General features: G+C 38.2%; 1 protein-coding gene across 7 annotated transcripts in view; it reads right to left on the bottom strand.

Annotated features, from left to right (window-relative positions):
- Positions 1-547: 547 nt before the first annotated feature.
- Ddhd1 (DDHD domain containing 1) overlaps positions 548-16,339 on the bottom strand; it is a 93,373-nt gene continuing 77,581 nt past the window's right edge. For 4 of the 7 annotated variants that reach the window (XM_008839553.3, XM_008839556.3, XM_029566665.1 and 1 more), the window contains 4 exons: positions 14,023-14,275; positions 12,872-13,063; positions 10,005-10,088; positions 548-3,176 (listed from right to left, as the gene is read on the bottom strand). In XM_008839553.3, coding sequence (XP_008837775.1) covers positions 2,995-3,176; positions 10,005-10,088; positions 12,872-13,063; positions 14,023-14,275 — 711 coding nt within the window. In that variant the 3' untranslated portion in view covers positions 548-2,994. The remainder of the gene's footprint in view (positions 3,177-10,004; positions 10,089-12,871; positions 13,064-14,022; positions 14,276-16,339) is intronic. The other 3 variants (XM_008839554.3, XM_008839559.3, XM_008839560.3) reach the window with 1 other exon arrangement.

Raw genomic sequence — 16,339 nt, 5'->3', positions numbered from 1 at the left:
TGGGCGCTGCACGACATGGGTGCACTTACCTACTTGCAGGCATAAAATAAAAATAAATAAAAATAATAAAATTAAAATAATGAAAAACAAGTTAAAGTCTTGTTATCCAGCTCTGGCTGGCTTAATACTCATTGTATAGCCCAGGGCAGCCTCACTCACAAGTGCACCCTGTCACACCCGGTTTGGATATGGTGCATTAAATGCTTCATAGATGAGGACACAACACAGAGACTAATGAGTCTGTGTCTGAGGCGTGTTTGGTGCAAGTACAAAAGTTGACAGATGTTGACAGAAAGAAAAGCCTAAGATTCCCAGGTCTTGGAAAGCTCAGCATTATTTTGTAATTATGTCCTAAAATACAATGCTGGGCTATACTTATACTAAAAGCAAAATTACTGCTGAAAATAGTTATGAATGAAAGGCCTTAGAAAGGCTAATTTTAAAGGAAAAATAAGCTTAAACTTCAAACATTCTCTTTATTCTATGTAACTTGATTAGAGTTAAATGATCTGATTGGTATGGAAGAGAATCAGCATGTACACACAAATAGAGAATAAAACTTTAATAGTATCAAAATCAGAACTTTTGGGGAGCCAATTAGTACTTGCTTGGAATAAAGTTGTAAAATGTTACTTGGTAACTGACTTAGCTTCTAAATCAAGCCAGAATCACATAAACTCTGTATATTACTTTAGTATATACAAGTACATCCCATGATAACATGCAGACACAGGAAACAAAAGTACTATAAAATCAAAATTGCCATCTCTGTTGATGAGATCATGAACTGGAAACAAGCACCTGTCCAGTGGTTCAGAGCATCTACTTTGAAAAGGTAGTTTTGGATGTGGCTTTTCAAGGGTTCAGATAAACTCCAAGTAGTGAAATGACAGTCTTCTCAACATGACGAAAAGCAAGCAGAGTCCTTTGCTTATGGAAGAATACTTTTCCTTTTAGTCAATGATAGCAAATGAAAATGCTTGATAAAATCTCACTCTTTTCAGAAAAAAAGGGGCTCTTCACATTCCAGTGGTTAAGGAATCCCTTCAAAGTTGGAGGCATTCAGTGTCATGCTGCCTACAGCAGCATGTGCTCAAGTACCTTTGATGACAGCATCCGACAACAGGTCTAATTTTCCTGAGAATTAAATGAGACCTACTAAAGAAATAGGCTATGAAAATGACCTGAGTTCATAGGAATTTCTAAATTCAAAACACATTGCTTCAGCTTTGCTAAGATCTCATCAAAAGCCTTTTATAGAAAGGTTTCTTAGTGAGTCACATACTTGGTCACAGAGCCTTGGAATTTTTAAACACTAAAAAGAAGTGCTTCATGTTGTGCAATGACAGCCGAAAAGCCAACAGTACTGATGTTGAGAAAACCCACAGGAAAGCTGAAGACTCTAGCATCCTGTGAAGAGAGGAGGGGAGTGGTGAGCTGCCTAACTCTGGTCCTGTTTGACAATGGTTACCAGGAAGCTACCTAATTCTTCCTAAGCAAGTAAAGACAGGGTCTTGAGTGGAGCCTAGTAGAAGCCCTCTCAAGACAGGGCCATTGTGGCAGAGATGGTTACTGTTCCCTTGAGTTCATTCCTCTAAGAATCTATGAATCTGTATGTAGGGCAACATACTGGACTTCATGGTCATTCTTCAACTTCTGTTATCTGCAGACCACTAAGGTCACAGGTGAATTATCAGTCACTAAATAGCATTTAAATACTATGATTTGGCTTCAAGCCCAACTTTTTGATTTGCTATATAATCTAACACAAGGCACTTAGATATTTTGGTGCCTTGGCAAATTAACATGTAACTGAATGATAGATAACACTTGTTTACTTACTGTAAGGAGCTACTATCAAGGTCACTGAATGCATATCTCATTAAGCACTTTGAGGTCCTTAGCTGAAAAGCATTGGGGAAATACTTAGCTAAGGCAAACCCTTCCAGGGCCTAGGTGTTCTCAGGTGTTCTACTGTGCGCTCAGGTTTGTTTTCTTAACACTTTTAAAACGAAGTTAGTAGCACTCTGTCCCTTGGTATATGGCTAGCTGTTTGGCACAGATGTTCATAAGCAAGCAGCTGTTGTACTCTCTATCACAAAGATGCTTCCTAAGTTTCTAACAAAGTTAATGAAATGTTCCCAATGTGGAATCCTCCAAGCTTAGAAACATTTTAGCTTTCTCTGAGGTACATGTGACATAATAAAAAATTCATTAAAAAAACCGAACTTGTGCTGTGAGAAACCATGTTTTTAATGAAAAAAAAAATACTGAAAGTATGCCACTGCATTGTGTTCATCTGAAGAGTACAAAGATGGAGTTCTGGGAAAAAGGGGCCACAACACTACAGAAAATAGGTGTGGTCCTTAAATTGTGTTCAAAAGAAACATTAAAAAATGTAATATTTCATATGCTGAAATAATTAGTGAGACAATAAATTATAAATACAGTAGTCCAAATGTTTTTTGCACTAGTTTTTTTTTTCCATTAGTTTTTCTAAACAAGTTAAACTGAAAACATCTTAGGTTTGTTATAGTCTTCTTTTAAAGGAACTGTGGACATGAAAGTGTTCAGACTCTAAAACGATGATGCCATCTTGTAGCCTTTACACAGAATATACTGGACTTTGACCATTTTAGTTATAACATCTTTGGATTAACACATTATATTCAATTTATTAATATGCCTTTATATTTTGGAGAAACAGGACTGTGATCGGTACCCTCGTCATGCAGTTCACCTAAATTTTCACACTCCGCCTCTCCCTTGATTCTCTGCAGGGGGTTCTATCAGACTCATAATCAAAATGACAGAAACAGTAAATAACTTCTTTAGGACTGAAAGTGTATTTTTCTCTTTTAAAAATAAAATAAAGTGCTTTTAAATTCAAACATTTCTTGTCCTAAACAAAACTGGAACCTTGAAATCTCCACATCTTGTCACATTTTAACAGAAAAAAACAATCAGTTTTGAGCCATTAATATCATTCAGAGTTCAGATTGGATCTAAATTGGGTTTTGTGTCATCATCGTGCTCATGTTTGTACATAAATGTTAAGAGAAAGAGGGCGACATCCAAGGACGACCAATAGGCAGTGTGTGATGTGACAGCTGACCAATAGCGGCTCTCCACAAGGCCTTCTCTGAGTTCGAAATCAATCCTGTGATCCAATTCCACTAAAAAGAAAAAAAGTTAAAGATTACAACATGCTCAATACAGACTTGATAGCTGAGTGAAAATTTTGCTAAACAAATGATCTTTAAATTCTCTCTTTTTTTTGTTCTTTTTGAGACAGGGCCTCCTTGTAGCTCCAGCTGCCCTGGAACTCACTACGTAGACCTGGCGGGCTTGAACTCACAGAGATCTGCCTGCCTCTGCTTTCCAAGCACTGGGATAAAAGGTGCGAGCCACCATATCGGGCTGTTTTTTTTTTTTTTTTTTTTTTTTTGCTCTAAATCTATTGGACAGTGAAGAGTCTTAGTAGCTCAAGGTTCTATTTGGTGGAATCTGTTTCTTCACAACTCAAGTCAGCAAGAAACAATAGGGAAAGAAACCCCCCAAATTCACTTGCTGTCATGGCATATTTTTGGAGTAAAAAAAAAAAAATTGGGCTTAAATCCTAGATCACCATTTCTTACCTCCCTCCCTTGAAGAATTTCATGCACAGAGGAGTGGGGCAGGTAACTTGATGACTATTCAGATAGGGACCCTATATGCCATCCGCTTCTGTGGGGATATTTTCATCAAGAACCATCTTTTTTACACTCCAAGAGTGTTCTTCCCATTAGGCTGAATTCTTTAAAGGCAGCCACTACCTACACATTAGTCTGCATCCATTCAGCGGGGTCCAGCTTGTGCCTGGGACATTCAAGTGTTCCTTAAACAACTGTTCAAAAGAAGAACCCGCTGTGTGGCTGCAAGAACTTAAACTCTGGGAACAGTTTGTGGGAGGAAGGGCTTTAGAACAGTGCTGACCTGAAACCATTTGTGAGTCCAATCGAGCCTTTTTAAAACCCAAGCAAGTCCTTATACTAGCCAGACTGACCTGGAGGCTCACACCTTTAATCCCAGCACTTCAGGGATGAATTTAAAGAGTTCCATTCTTTTGTGGGCATCACTTATATGTCATTAATAAAGCGTTGTTGGTTTCTCTTGGGATGTTCAAGTGGTAATGTAGGTACAAGAGCATAGTCAATGAACTGGGTGTGGTGGCTCATGTCTTTAATTCTAGCACTCAGGAGGCAGAGACAAGTGACCTCTGTGAGATTGAAGCTTTTCAGTGAGTTCCAGGCCAGCTAGAGCTACAGGGGGGCCTTGTCTCCCAAAACACCTCCCCCCCGAAAACAACAAAACATCCTTGCAATACTTGTGTGAGAGAAACATCATCTCAACAAATAAAGGCTCTCAATGAAATCTTCTTTTTTTTTTTTTGATCTTTTTGAGACAGGGTCTCCCTGTAGCTCCAGCTGGCCTGGAACTCACTATGTAGACCAGGCTGGCCTGGAACTCACAGAGATCGGCCTGCCTCTGCCTCCTGAGTGCTGGGATTAAAGGCATGTGCCACCATGCCCAGCCTCAGTGAAATCTTAATGAGTTAGTGTAATAGATGTGTTAGAGACAACACATTTAGAAAAATGCTATGAAGGGCCTGTGAGATGGCACAAGCCTGGTGAACCGAGTTTGATCCCCAGAACCAATACAAAGATGGCAGGAGACAACCAATCCACAAAGTTGTCCTCTGACCTCCACACGTGCACCATGGTACATATGTCACATACTCACATCATGCACACAAAGCACACACACAATAATAGAAAACCCCCCATAATATTCAGGGTCTCTTAAAATTGTCCACGAGCCACACAATATTCTGAAGAGTCTATCTTACAAACAAAACAAAACACCCAAGTCACTACCAGACATGTATTAATGTCTTCTATATGTTTGCAGTGTCAAAGGGTGTCAAAAATAAAAAGTGGTAAAAATCAAGAAGGCTAAAGAAAAAATAATGGGTTTTGCTTTATACTTGGAATGTGGCAGTCACACATAGGAAATAATCCCACCCTTGGAAATAATTTAAAATAAATGCGTAGTTAATGCTAATTTTAAACAAGGCTTATTCCCTGATAATAGCATTTGGTAATTAAAAAAATATGTAACTAGTTGTTACTTTTCCCTTCAATTATACTTTTCTGATTCATGGATTTATCCATGTAGCCATTCAGAGGTTTACATTTAGGTAAAATGACAATTAGGCTACAGAAATACTTGTAAAATACATGGACATAGGCCTTTTACGAAGTTCTTTTAACTTCAATTTTTTTCCTTTAATTAAAAGAGAGTTAATTCATAAGTCTGAAATTGTTGAAACCCATGTGGATATGTATGTATGTATGTATGTATGTATGTATGTATGTATATATGTTTCCTTCCTTCCTTCCTCCCTTCCTTCCTTCCTCTCCTTATATGTATGAATGTTTTGCCTGTGTGTATGTAATGCCCATGAGGCCAGAAGAGGGTGGTGGATCCCCTGGTACTGAAATCACAGATGGTTGTTAGCTGCCTTTGGGTGCTGGGAACTGAATGGGTCCTTTGCAAGAGCAGCTAATGCTCTTAGCCAATGAGCCACATCTCTTTAGCCTCCTCATCTTTTATTTTTTGGATTCCATGGATCTTCATATGAGATTTGTAGGTACATTCTCTCATAACAAACCAGAAAATGAAAAAAGAATTGAAAACTTGGGATTCTCAAGCATGATGAGATGAAGTCAAGACAAAGTTGGTTACAAAGAAAGAGAAGAGACAGACATGTTAAGATTGGTACAGACCACTATGATATAATTTGGATTCACTTTTAAATGCTGCTGCATGTCTTTCTAGACCAAAAGTCTTCAGTTGGAATTCTGTTTTAAGTCAAAGGGAGATTTTTCACGTGGTAAGAATTATGGCTCCATTTTATTTCTGAAATTTATTTTTATCCTATTAATGTATTGCCTGCATGTGTGTAGGTGTACTACATGTGTGCAATGTCCAAAGAGGTCATAAGAGGCTGTCAGATCCCTGGAACCAGAATCAAGGACAGTTAGTTGTTAGCTGCCACGTGGGTACTGGGAACTGAACCCTCAAATTTATTCCTAACATGCTCTGTCTTATGACACTCCCCTTTGTAAAGTAGATACTGCATTGCCAATCTCTATTTTATTAGGTGTCCCTGTCAATCTTGTCTCCTATAGGGACTTCAGTCATGCTGCTACCTAGATTGGCTCTACCCATTCTTTTCTATTTTTCTTTGAGTTATAGTCATCAAGATGGGATATGGTAGTCAGCTTTTCCCCATGAACCTATTCTAGTTTCTCACTTCCTTCAAAGTTTTCTACCCATGCCATCCAGTGGTCTGTGAAGCTACTTCACATCTATGTTGGCTTTGTGTCCTTTCCTTCTCCCTTGTCTGTAGGTCACAGATCCCAAGGGAGAGAGGTTCCACATGGCAGCACCTCTTTACAATACTGTGCTTACTGATAAGCTCTTGGCCAAAGCAGGCTCTGAAGTACATGGCTCAGCTTCCTCATCGCCTCATTCCAAGACTTGGGGGAACTACATAGGGTGATGCTGTGTCCTAGCTTCTCATGCTCAATTGGATGAGGGAAAGGAGAAAATAAAATGACCACGTTTTCTCTTCTTTAAATGCCTAACTGCTAAACGTTTCCAAAACGTTTGGCTCTTGAACAGGTGAAGGGAAGAAGCTGTAGTTTCAAATGATACCAGCTCTTTACATAATTTTAAGGCACAAACTGGCACATTTCCATCCCTATTCTCCAAAGCAGTATGCCCGTAATTGCCAATGTAAAGGTGAAGTGTAGTGATACTGTACTTTCACTAGAGAATTCTCTGCACAAGGTTTTCCAACACAGGCATGTTACTAAAAAGTAAAAAATGCATAGAAGGTTAGCATCTTTCATTATAATGTGAACAGGACATATTCTTGTTAACAGAAGCCTCAAAATGTAATGACTTTAAAAAAGCTCATTTATAAGTAACTGTGGTCATAAATGTCTGATATTTGGTTCCACAAGGGTACTAACACAAATGCTTACGAGTACTAGCAAAGGATATTTTATGCTTCCAAATGACCAAAGAATTCACTCAGAATAGAAATACTATGTTTGAAGTTTGGACTTTGTTTTATGTCATTACTTCTGTGCTGCCTCAGTGCAACTACACATTTGATATGGTTGTTTGACACTCAATATTTATCATTTGTGAGTCATCCCAGTTGTAAATATATTTAAGAATATTCAACTATTCTTCCATTTAAAAACAATTCTTCCTTATAAAAACTGAAGTTTCAAAATGAGTTTTATCTTTTGAGACAGGGTCTCCCTATAGCCCCTGCTGGCCTGGAACTCAATATGTAGACTAGGCTGGCCTCCATCTCACAGAGATCTGCCTGCCTGTCTCCTGAGTGCTGGAATTAAAGGTGTGTACCACCAAACTCCATTCCAAATGAGTTTTAAAATCAGTTGTCATTTGTCAATTTTTTTCCTCAAAATTTATTTATCCTTAAAGACATTCAAATTCTTAACACCTGACAATTGATAGGTTACTGGGAATAAGGCAGGACTAGCTGGGCCCACCATAATCTGGTTTAACAAGCTTTTTCAATGGTGTCTAGAGCTGCTCCCGCTGTGTCTCCCTGCAAGGCTTTTCCATCTCTGCATGCCCTCATTCTATTTCTTCCACGAAGCCTCCCATCATTTCTCTGGGAAAGTCATTTCTCACTGCTCAGAATTGAGTCCTTTCATCTGTTATGTGGCTCACTGCACATTACTACACAATTATGTGCTTCTCTACTGTTCAGAACAAAGCATACTCTCTAGGAAACATTTCATTTTTTCCAGGGCTTAATTATGTTATGATGGGCAGTGCTGAATGAAGTCTGTTCTACACTGGTGTATTTTTTAGTAAAATGGTAACGGTATCACTTAATTAAGATAAAGAATGAATAAAAGGAGGGATAAAGAGAAAACAAGCCCTATCAATTGCTGCCTGGATCTTTTTCTTGTGGACACGGTCAGTGGTCTAACTGCCTGGGCTGTGAAAGATAAAGGCTACTTGACTGCAGGACAAATATAAAGGGGAATTAATTTTATTTCTGCCAGCTAAAAAATGCAAAAGCCATAAATTTTTTAAAAAAAACTTCATTTACTTATTTTCTTTGTGTGTGTATGTGTGATAATTGAGGAAGTTGATTCTCTCCTTCTATCATATAGATTCCAGGGATCAAAGTCCGGACATCAGCCTTGGCTATAAGTGCCTTTCCCTGCAGAACCATCTCACTGGCCCCACAAAGTTATTTGTGTGGAATATGTGTCCAAGTACATGTGTATATGTGGGTACTCATGTAGATGTGCATGGAGACAGAAGATGACTTTGGGTGTCATTCCTTAGGTGCTGGCCATCTTTTTTTTGAGACAGTGTCTTTCTTTGGCTTAACTCCTACTAAGCAGGGTAGGCTAGGTTGGCTGAGAAAGTCCCAGGGGTCCACCTATCTCTGTGTTCTTAGAGTTGGGATTACAAATATGTGCCATCCACCATGCCCAGCCTTGTTCCATTCTTTAAAGTCTTAAAAGTTATTTTAATTTTATGTGTATGAGGGTTTTGCCTGAATGTATGTAAGTGCACCATGTGCATAAAATGTCCACAGAGGCCAGAAGAAGGCACTAGATCCCCTGGAACTGGAGTTATGGATGACTGTTAGCCACTATGTGGGTGCTAGGAACCCAACCTGGGTCCTCTGCAAAAGCAGCCAATGCTCTTAACTGCTGAGCCATGTCCCTAGCCCAGCTTTTTAAAAAGCAGGTTCTGGGGCTTGAACTCAGGTCTTCCTGCAAGCATTTTACTGACTGAGCTATCTCTCCAGCCCAATTACGGCTTTTTTTTTTTTTTTTTTTTTTTTTTTTTGAGACAGGGTCCCCTTGTAGCCCCAGCTGTTCTGAAGTCACTATATAGACCAGGCTGGCCTTGAACTCACAGAGATCTGCCTGCTTCTGCCTCCTGAGTGCTGGGACTAAAGGTGTGCACCACCACACCTAGCTAAGTTATTATTTTTAATGGAAACATTTAGCTGTTACATGACTAGAAGCTGGAGAGATCACCTAGATCAGATCATTTCTTGAGAAGTCACTGAGTTAGGTGAATTTAAACTCTCACTCTGGAAACAAAAAAAGGACCCAGCTTATTAAACTAAAACACTGATGTAGAAGTATATATATCAGTGATGTGTTTTTTGATAATTTTGAAGAAAATGTCTAAAACTGAGCAGTAAACTATATAATTAAAGGTAGTTAAAATAACCAAAGAAAACCCTGAACACATTCTTAAAATCAAAGATAAAAATTCACTGTTAAAAGAAAAACAGGGAAGAGAAATGATGGAAAAAGGAATAAAAAGGTAGTCAGAAAAGCAAACTGTTAAGATTAGGGTTAGTTACACATTTAGAGTACACCGGCAAGGAAACTGAAAACACCTCTTGCATTCGACATGACTACTTTTAAAAATGAGTCCAACCCTGTGAAGTATGTGGCATAGTACTGTTGGTGCGAGCTGTCTTCTGTGGCATACCTACAGCCCTGAGTGTTAATGGGAGACATGGGAACAACTAGGAACGAGCAAATTCTTTGTACCAAAAAACCCTTTTATATCTAAGTATATTACATGAAGAGAACAGTGACCCTCTCTGAGGCCTTAGGACAATAAGGAAGAAAGAAACTGGCACAACGCCTTCTCTTTTCTCTTCTCTGAAGTTTTCTCCTCTGCAGGAGTGCTATATATTGTAGTATGTGAAGTAGCTGACCAGTATCAGGTTTCATGAGCTCTACCATTTAAGATGAAAAACCACATAAAACAGCTGATCTCGCAGAAGACTGAGCTCACTGTTCACTGAGCAGAACTCTAAGTAGATCATCTCATCGTGTTCTGAGTGCTACTCCTGACATATACCATACCGAGGGTATTATCTTTATTCTGCATTACATTTTCCGGAAAAAGAAGTTGTGGGAGATATAAGAACGATTCTTGAAGTCTGAAATCTGTGAAAAAAAACAAACAAGATGCTGTAAAGATGAGGCTGATGATTAAAAATGGCCTTCAAAGTTGCAGTGGCCAAAAGGTTAGAACAATACTTCCAAATAAGCTGATTAAGCCAAGCATACATAAAGAAGCACACCCCTTGGTTTTTATAGAGTGCTCTTTCATGGAAAATGCAAGCATACTTAAATTTTGAAGCACAACGTCAGAATCTGTTAACAACCCAGATATTCCCCAAACTTAAGTGCTAAATTATGTTGTAATCTACAGGGCAAAAAAACGCTAAAAGAAACAGATCTTTCCATTCACAATATGTTACAAACACAGTGGCACAAGAAATGAAACCAAAAGACCCAGGAAAAGTCTAGTCTTTTCAAAAGAAATTAAGGAGAGTTATAGGAGACGTATCAACTTGATGAAAATAAGTAAGGGTTCAACTGACAACACTTACTCTTCAAAGACAGAAAACTGGACTGATCACGAATTCAAAGTCTGTGTCCTTCTTACCCTCAGACAATGAGACTCAAAGACAGTGGCTTGAATAAAGGTTGTCCAGAAGAACTGAGGCAATCAATGAGGGAAGGAAGGAAAGAACGAAGGAAGGGAGCCGGTCACCTAATCACAATGGCCAAATTCCAGAAAGATTTAAGGAAGAAGACAGTAATTATGACATAAGAAATTTGTCTATGTCAGGATTACACAGACTACATCACTGAAGCAAGTCAAAGAATCAGTAAGGCAAATCCCAAGGGTTTGATTAAAAACGCAGACTCTTACTGGCATAGCAGTCCAGTTTTAACAGTCACATCTCGAGAAGAATGGATGTAACAAAGTCATGATTAGCTCAGTTGCAGTTGAGACTGCAGTTGGCAAGTAATTTACCATTAGAACTAGCAAAGGACTGATATGCAAGACGATCACCTGTGGCCACAGTGTAGTTCAACAGGATTGTGTTTTGCATGCATAGCATACACTACGGCCTGGGTTTGACAGAATGTTATACATGTTTTGTTAAGCTAAGCATCACGACTGATTGTTGCTCAGGAGGAAGAATAAGAGGGTTCTGTACCTACCATTTGAAACTAGTATGTCAGGTATACACAAAATAAAAAGTTTGGTTCCCCCCCCCCCCAGATTCTATACATATGTGCTCATTCCTCCAGGCACCATCACAGACCCTTCTGTTGTCTTTTTGAGACAGGGTCTCCCTGTAGCCCCAGCTGGCCTGGAACTCACTATGTAGACCAGGCTGGCCTCGAACTCAGAGATCAGCTTTCTTTGCCCCCCAAGTGCTGGGATTAAAGGCCTGCGCCACCACACCTGGCTCATTAGCATCACTTTTATAATTGTAACAATATCATAAGAGCTGTGACAACTTTTTAACTGCTACCTAACAAAATTCTTTCAAACTGGTTTTTCTCAGAAGTTAAAAGTTTTGATATATGCATTCCACTAGAGAATTTTATACATTTACAATCGCATTAAGTAAAAACATTAAGTAAAAATGAGCACATAAATTAGTAATAGTATATAACTCAGAGGAAAATGAGTTTCATATACAAATTATAAAGTCTAAAAAGAATTTTCTAGACATCATTCAAAAGATTTGCAAATATAAGACTTTCAGTACTCAATAGGATTGAAAAATGCTGTTGGTCTAATTAGGAACGCACAACCCTACTGCTAATTCATTCTGGAATGGGGTAAGTATGGAGGAACACGCCAGCCTCTAGAATGTCACATGGACTTACTTTGGTTGCTGGTCATGTCAAAATTTACAGTAGCAGACAAACAAGAACATAATGCTGCAATAACTGAAGTAAAATATGTTACGTGATTAGAGGAAGTATGCTTTTTCCATGCTACAGTTACAGAAAGGGAGGAGCTACTAATGGAAAAGTAAGACGATGCATTAGTGTTATTTTATGGGACACTTACAAGAATGTTGATTTAAATGGAGATTTTTTTTAAAGGTTAAAAAATCGTTCAATTTTATGTCTTACAGGGCTTATATTGAGTTCAATATTGTATAACTGTATTAATTCAACAGCGAATCTGAAAATTTTATAGCCATTTTTGAAAGAGATGTATCTTTGCTCTGGAAATTGTTATTGAGTACGCTAAAGCTGTAATGATATGCTTCTAAACAAATTAAAAAAATATTAAAAAATGTTCATTTAAATACATTAATGTTTCACAGCTATGGAAGATTTTAAACTTTTAAGTCCACTATAAAAAACTAAAGTTCTATCTTAATGCTAAATCCAAAGTAACTACCCACTCACTAAATTCCTACTATAAACCTGGGTAGTCAGGACAGGAAGGGGTGACATACAGTGGACACAACACAACATCTAAGCTTTGAAGACTTTGCTATTAGGCTGGATGGGGAAGTATAGGATTAGCAGGATGGCTTTGGCATAGCAGTTTTTAAGATGTCTCAAGACAGCACAGATTTGAATAATATGAAAATTTAAGACCCATATGACTACATTAATAAAGATGTAGGATACTTACCCCAAAGAGACTGTTTTATGCTTGATAATTCAGAGCTTTGTGCTACAGAGCCCTGGTTAAAATGATCTATTAATTCTGTCAATGCAGAAACTAAAAGGCATTCATCTAGAAAGTATTTTGAAAAATATAGGTATTGTTTCTTTAAAAACTAAAGTACATTTTTGATCTGAAAGTTGATTTCTAGTGTTAGTATCTTCAACATTCCTGTTCTACTTAAGTTATAAAGAGAGAAGAGCATAAACTAAAGGAAAGAACTATAGTAACTAACATGCAGAATCAAGAAAGCCAGAACTGCTGTGCGGCAGGGTCTGGGTTGCCACGGTGGTAGTAGAAGGTGAAGCAACGGGCTTCTTCTCATCTTCCATTGTGTCTTTTGATGTCTCAGATGGCTGTGATGCTGATGAACGTCCAAATCTTGAGAACAACATTCCTCCAAGCCCCTTTCCAATGCTAGCAGCCCCTGCATTGCACAGAATAGGGTAGTTACTCTGCTGAATTACACCTAACAGCACTCTGAAGAGTACCACCCGTATTTACAGCCAACTGGCAGAGCCCTACTTCCAGGGTGTAGACCTTAAAAAAAAATTCCACTTTATACTGTAGGGTTCTAAATAAGAATGTTGAAAAGAATGAAAGTTGTATAAACTCTAGGGATGATAGGAATATATAATCAAAGTAATAAAGATGTTATTTTATTCGAGTGATCCCTGTTATGGGAGTATTTGGAAAGATTAACACCTGTAACAAAAGAGCCATTTCGTTGACATGGGATTATATTGTTACTACTGATAGGTATACTTCTTACTAAAAAACCATTAACAATCTGTAAATATGAAGTCAAATAGCAAACAAGTTTGGTAGATAGAGTCTACTTATAGTGCCATCTTGTGGCATTTTAAATAAAGGCAACTCATAGCCTAAAGCAATGGACAAATTCAAGTGGTGCACAATTGAATTCCAGTGAAATGCCAAACTTTGTGTGGGTACTTGAGAGCACTCAAAGAGAAATTAAATATCCCTACTGCCCCCGTAAAGCACAAGGACTGAGAGACTGTCCCCACTGGTGGGGAGGCGCTCCTAGAACACAGGTGTGTTCTTTTCACAGACAAGCAAAGTGGAGCAATACAAACTACAGCATTTCTTTGGATTCCAGCAAGGGCAGGGCCACCATTAAGAGGGACTTGCGTCAGAGAACGCTTTGTCTGCTCTTTCTAACAATCTCATGTTCTAAGTCTGTAGAATTGAATCTAATGAGAGGACTTTCAAGCTTTGTTTCTCAAATATGCAGTCAGTAAGGCAGTTCATTCGAGGAGACTGACTGTTGGACGTTTCCAACAGTTTATTTCCAATGCCTCCAAATTTAATACTTTATCATAAGGTGCTTACATTCACAGACAAGAAACATTTAAGAAAAATTACCCAATATGCTTGCTTTGCCAATGTTAGTTATAGATTCTCCATAGTGACGCCGTGATAAGACTGGGGAGGTCACAGGGCTCGGTATGGTTGAAATGCCTTCATTCTCTGAGACTGAGGTAGGTTCTTTTGCTGGGTTGAGAAAGCTTGGCTTCATATGCTCATAAGGTAGAGGATTTGAAGTATTGTACCAGTGGATCTGGACTGGTGAAATGTTGCTGTAGTGTTTCAATATTAATGGTTCTAATCTGTAGGCCTTTAAAAAGAAACACAGTATTAATGCATAAAGACTGGCTTTTAGTAAAATGGTTAGTCTTCTGTTATATACTAAATGTATCTTAATAAAGCAGGAATTAAAAAAATTGTTATTTCAAACATGTATTTCTTATTTTCCACTGTTAAAAGTATGTGGTTGGTCTAATTACATATCCTTAATGATGGGATTATGGAAAAAAAAAACAATGTGAGTTAGTCTTGAGTAACAGTGTCCATATAAATTTTATTACATCCTGATTTGGTCTAATAAGATTTATGCCAATCTCACAAAGCTTAAGTGGCAAATGATAATGTAGAGCACAGTAAATAAGGTCAATTTTTAATATTTAGATCTCTTTCACACTTGGTTTTCAAAGAGATGACTCCAATTAACAGCATAGCTGAGATGTCAACAAAAGACCACTGTCTAATATTAGGAAGGGATGATGCAACAGAAAAGGTAATGGATGCGGTGTCAGAATCCCCCAGTGTAGATTCTGGCTACTGTCATCTTTTAACTATTTGACATTTGTTAGGTCACAGATCTTAGAGCTTCAGTTTCCTGAGGTGAAGGATGAGGGTAAAACTTCCACTTTTTAGGAATGTGAGGAAGAACAGGTAACATCTACAAAACCTGCCTAGCACAGGTCTGACAAAGTATTAAAAGAAAGTATTAGAGGTCAGGCATGGTGGTGCATGTCTTTAATCACAGCACTTGGGAAGTATTGTGAGTTCAAGCCCAGTCTGGTCTACATAGTGAGACCCTGTCTCAAAAGTATTAGAGAAAAACTGGGGTGCACGCAGTGGTAGTGTGCATGCTTAGTATAAGGCTCGGGGTTTGATCTCCAGCACCAAACAAACAAAAATTCTCAGGATGTACAAAGACTCAATTCATCTATAAACTCGAGTTCATTTCCAAGTTATGGCAGATGGATAAAATGAATATATATTAATGAAATACAAATTATCTGGGTGTTTTTGCATATATTTTACCTAATCCTAACAACAGGAAGAAATATCTATACCATGACATAGTCTCAAGAAGTGACTGGGCCAAGATTGTGTAGTTTATATTTGAACCTACAACAGACTTGGAGTTGTCACCCTAGCTGAAACTTATTTCCAGTTCAAGTTTATTTCCTAAAATTGGCAGCTGTAAGTCTTAATGGAACTTTCTAAAAATCAAGGGGTTAGTCAGTCAATAATTTATTTGGTACTAGCTAATGATCTTTCAAGAGACCTCACACATAGCCAGTTGTGGAGGCCGAGGCAGGGAGGCAGGTAGATCTCTACTGAGATCAAGGTTACATGGTAAGTTCTAGGCCAGTTGGAGCTATAGGGAGACCCTGTCTCAAAAAAGACAAAAAAAAAAAAAAAAAAAAAAAAAAAAAAAAAAAAAAGAAAGAAAGAAAGAAAGAAAGAAAGAAAGAAAAAGACTTCACACAACTATAAATGCTATTTTCAGAGAGTAAGTACTATTTAAAACTAGTTTTATAGGGCTGGAGAGATGGCTCAGCAGTTAGGTGCACTGGTTGCTCTTGTAGATAATCCAGGTTTGATTTCCAGCACCTACATGGTGGCTAACAACCATTCATAACTCCAGTTCCAGGGGCTCCAATGCCCTCTCTTGACCCCTGCAGGCACTGCACAACACAAATGCACTTACATACATGCAGGTAACACACTCATTCACATAAAACAAATAATACAAAAAAATTTTAAAAAGGTTTACTATCTGTGTTTGTTATACCCACTCTTGTCCCCAGTAGGATTTAAGGAAACTTGTTTTGGTGGGGAAGTCAAACCTGCTTCTTCACACAAGCTAAACATGCATTTTAACACTGAGCTACACTCCAGCCTGGAAGCACTTTTCTTGTCTAAGAAATCTTCCCTGGCATTACCCTACTTACACCTGGATATGAAATCCCTGGAGTGCTTACAGTTAAGTAATTTTTTCCTTTGCATTTTTAAATTGAATTTTTGTGATTTTCATACAATATAGTTTGATGGCATTTAGATCTGCTCCCCTCTCCCCACCCCCTCCACTATTTCCCACTGAATTTAA

Source organism: Nannospalax galili, unplaced genomic scaffold, assembly GCF_000622305.1.
Source record: "Nannospalax galili isolate Female #2095 unplaced genomic scaffold, S.galili_v1.0 scaffold336, whole genome shotgun sequence".
In the NCBI taxonomy this organism is placed as follows: domain Eukaryota; kingdom Metazoa; phylum Chordata; class Mammalia; order Rodentia; family Spalacidae; genus Nannospalax; species Nannospalax galili.
This window is presented reverse-complemented; position numbering and strand designations above follow the sequence as displayed.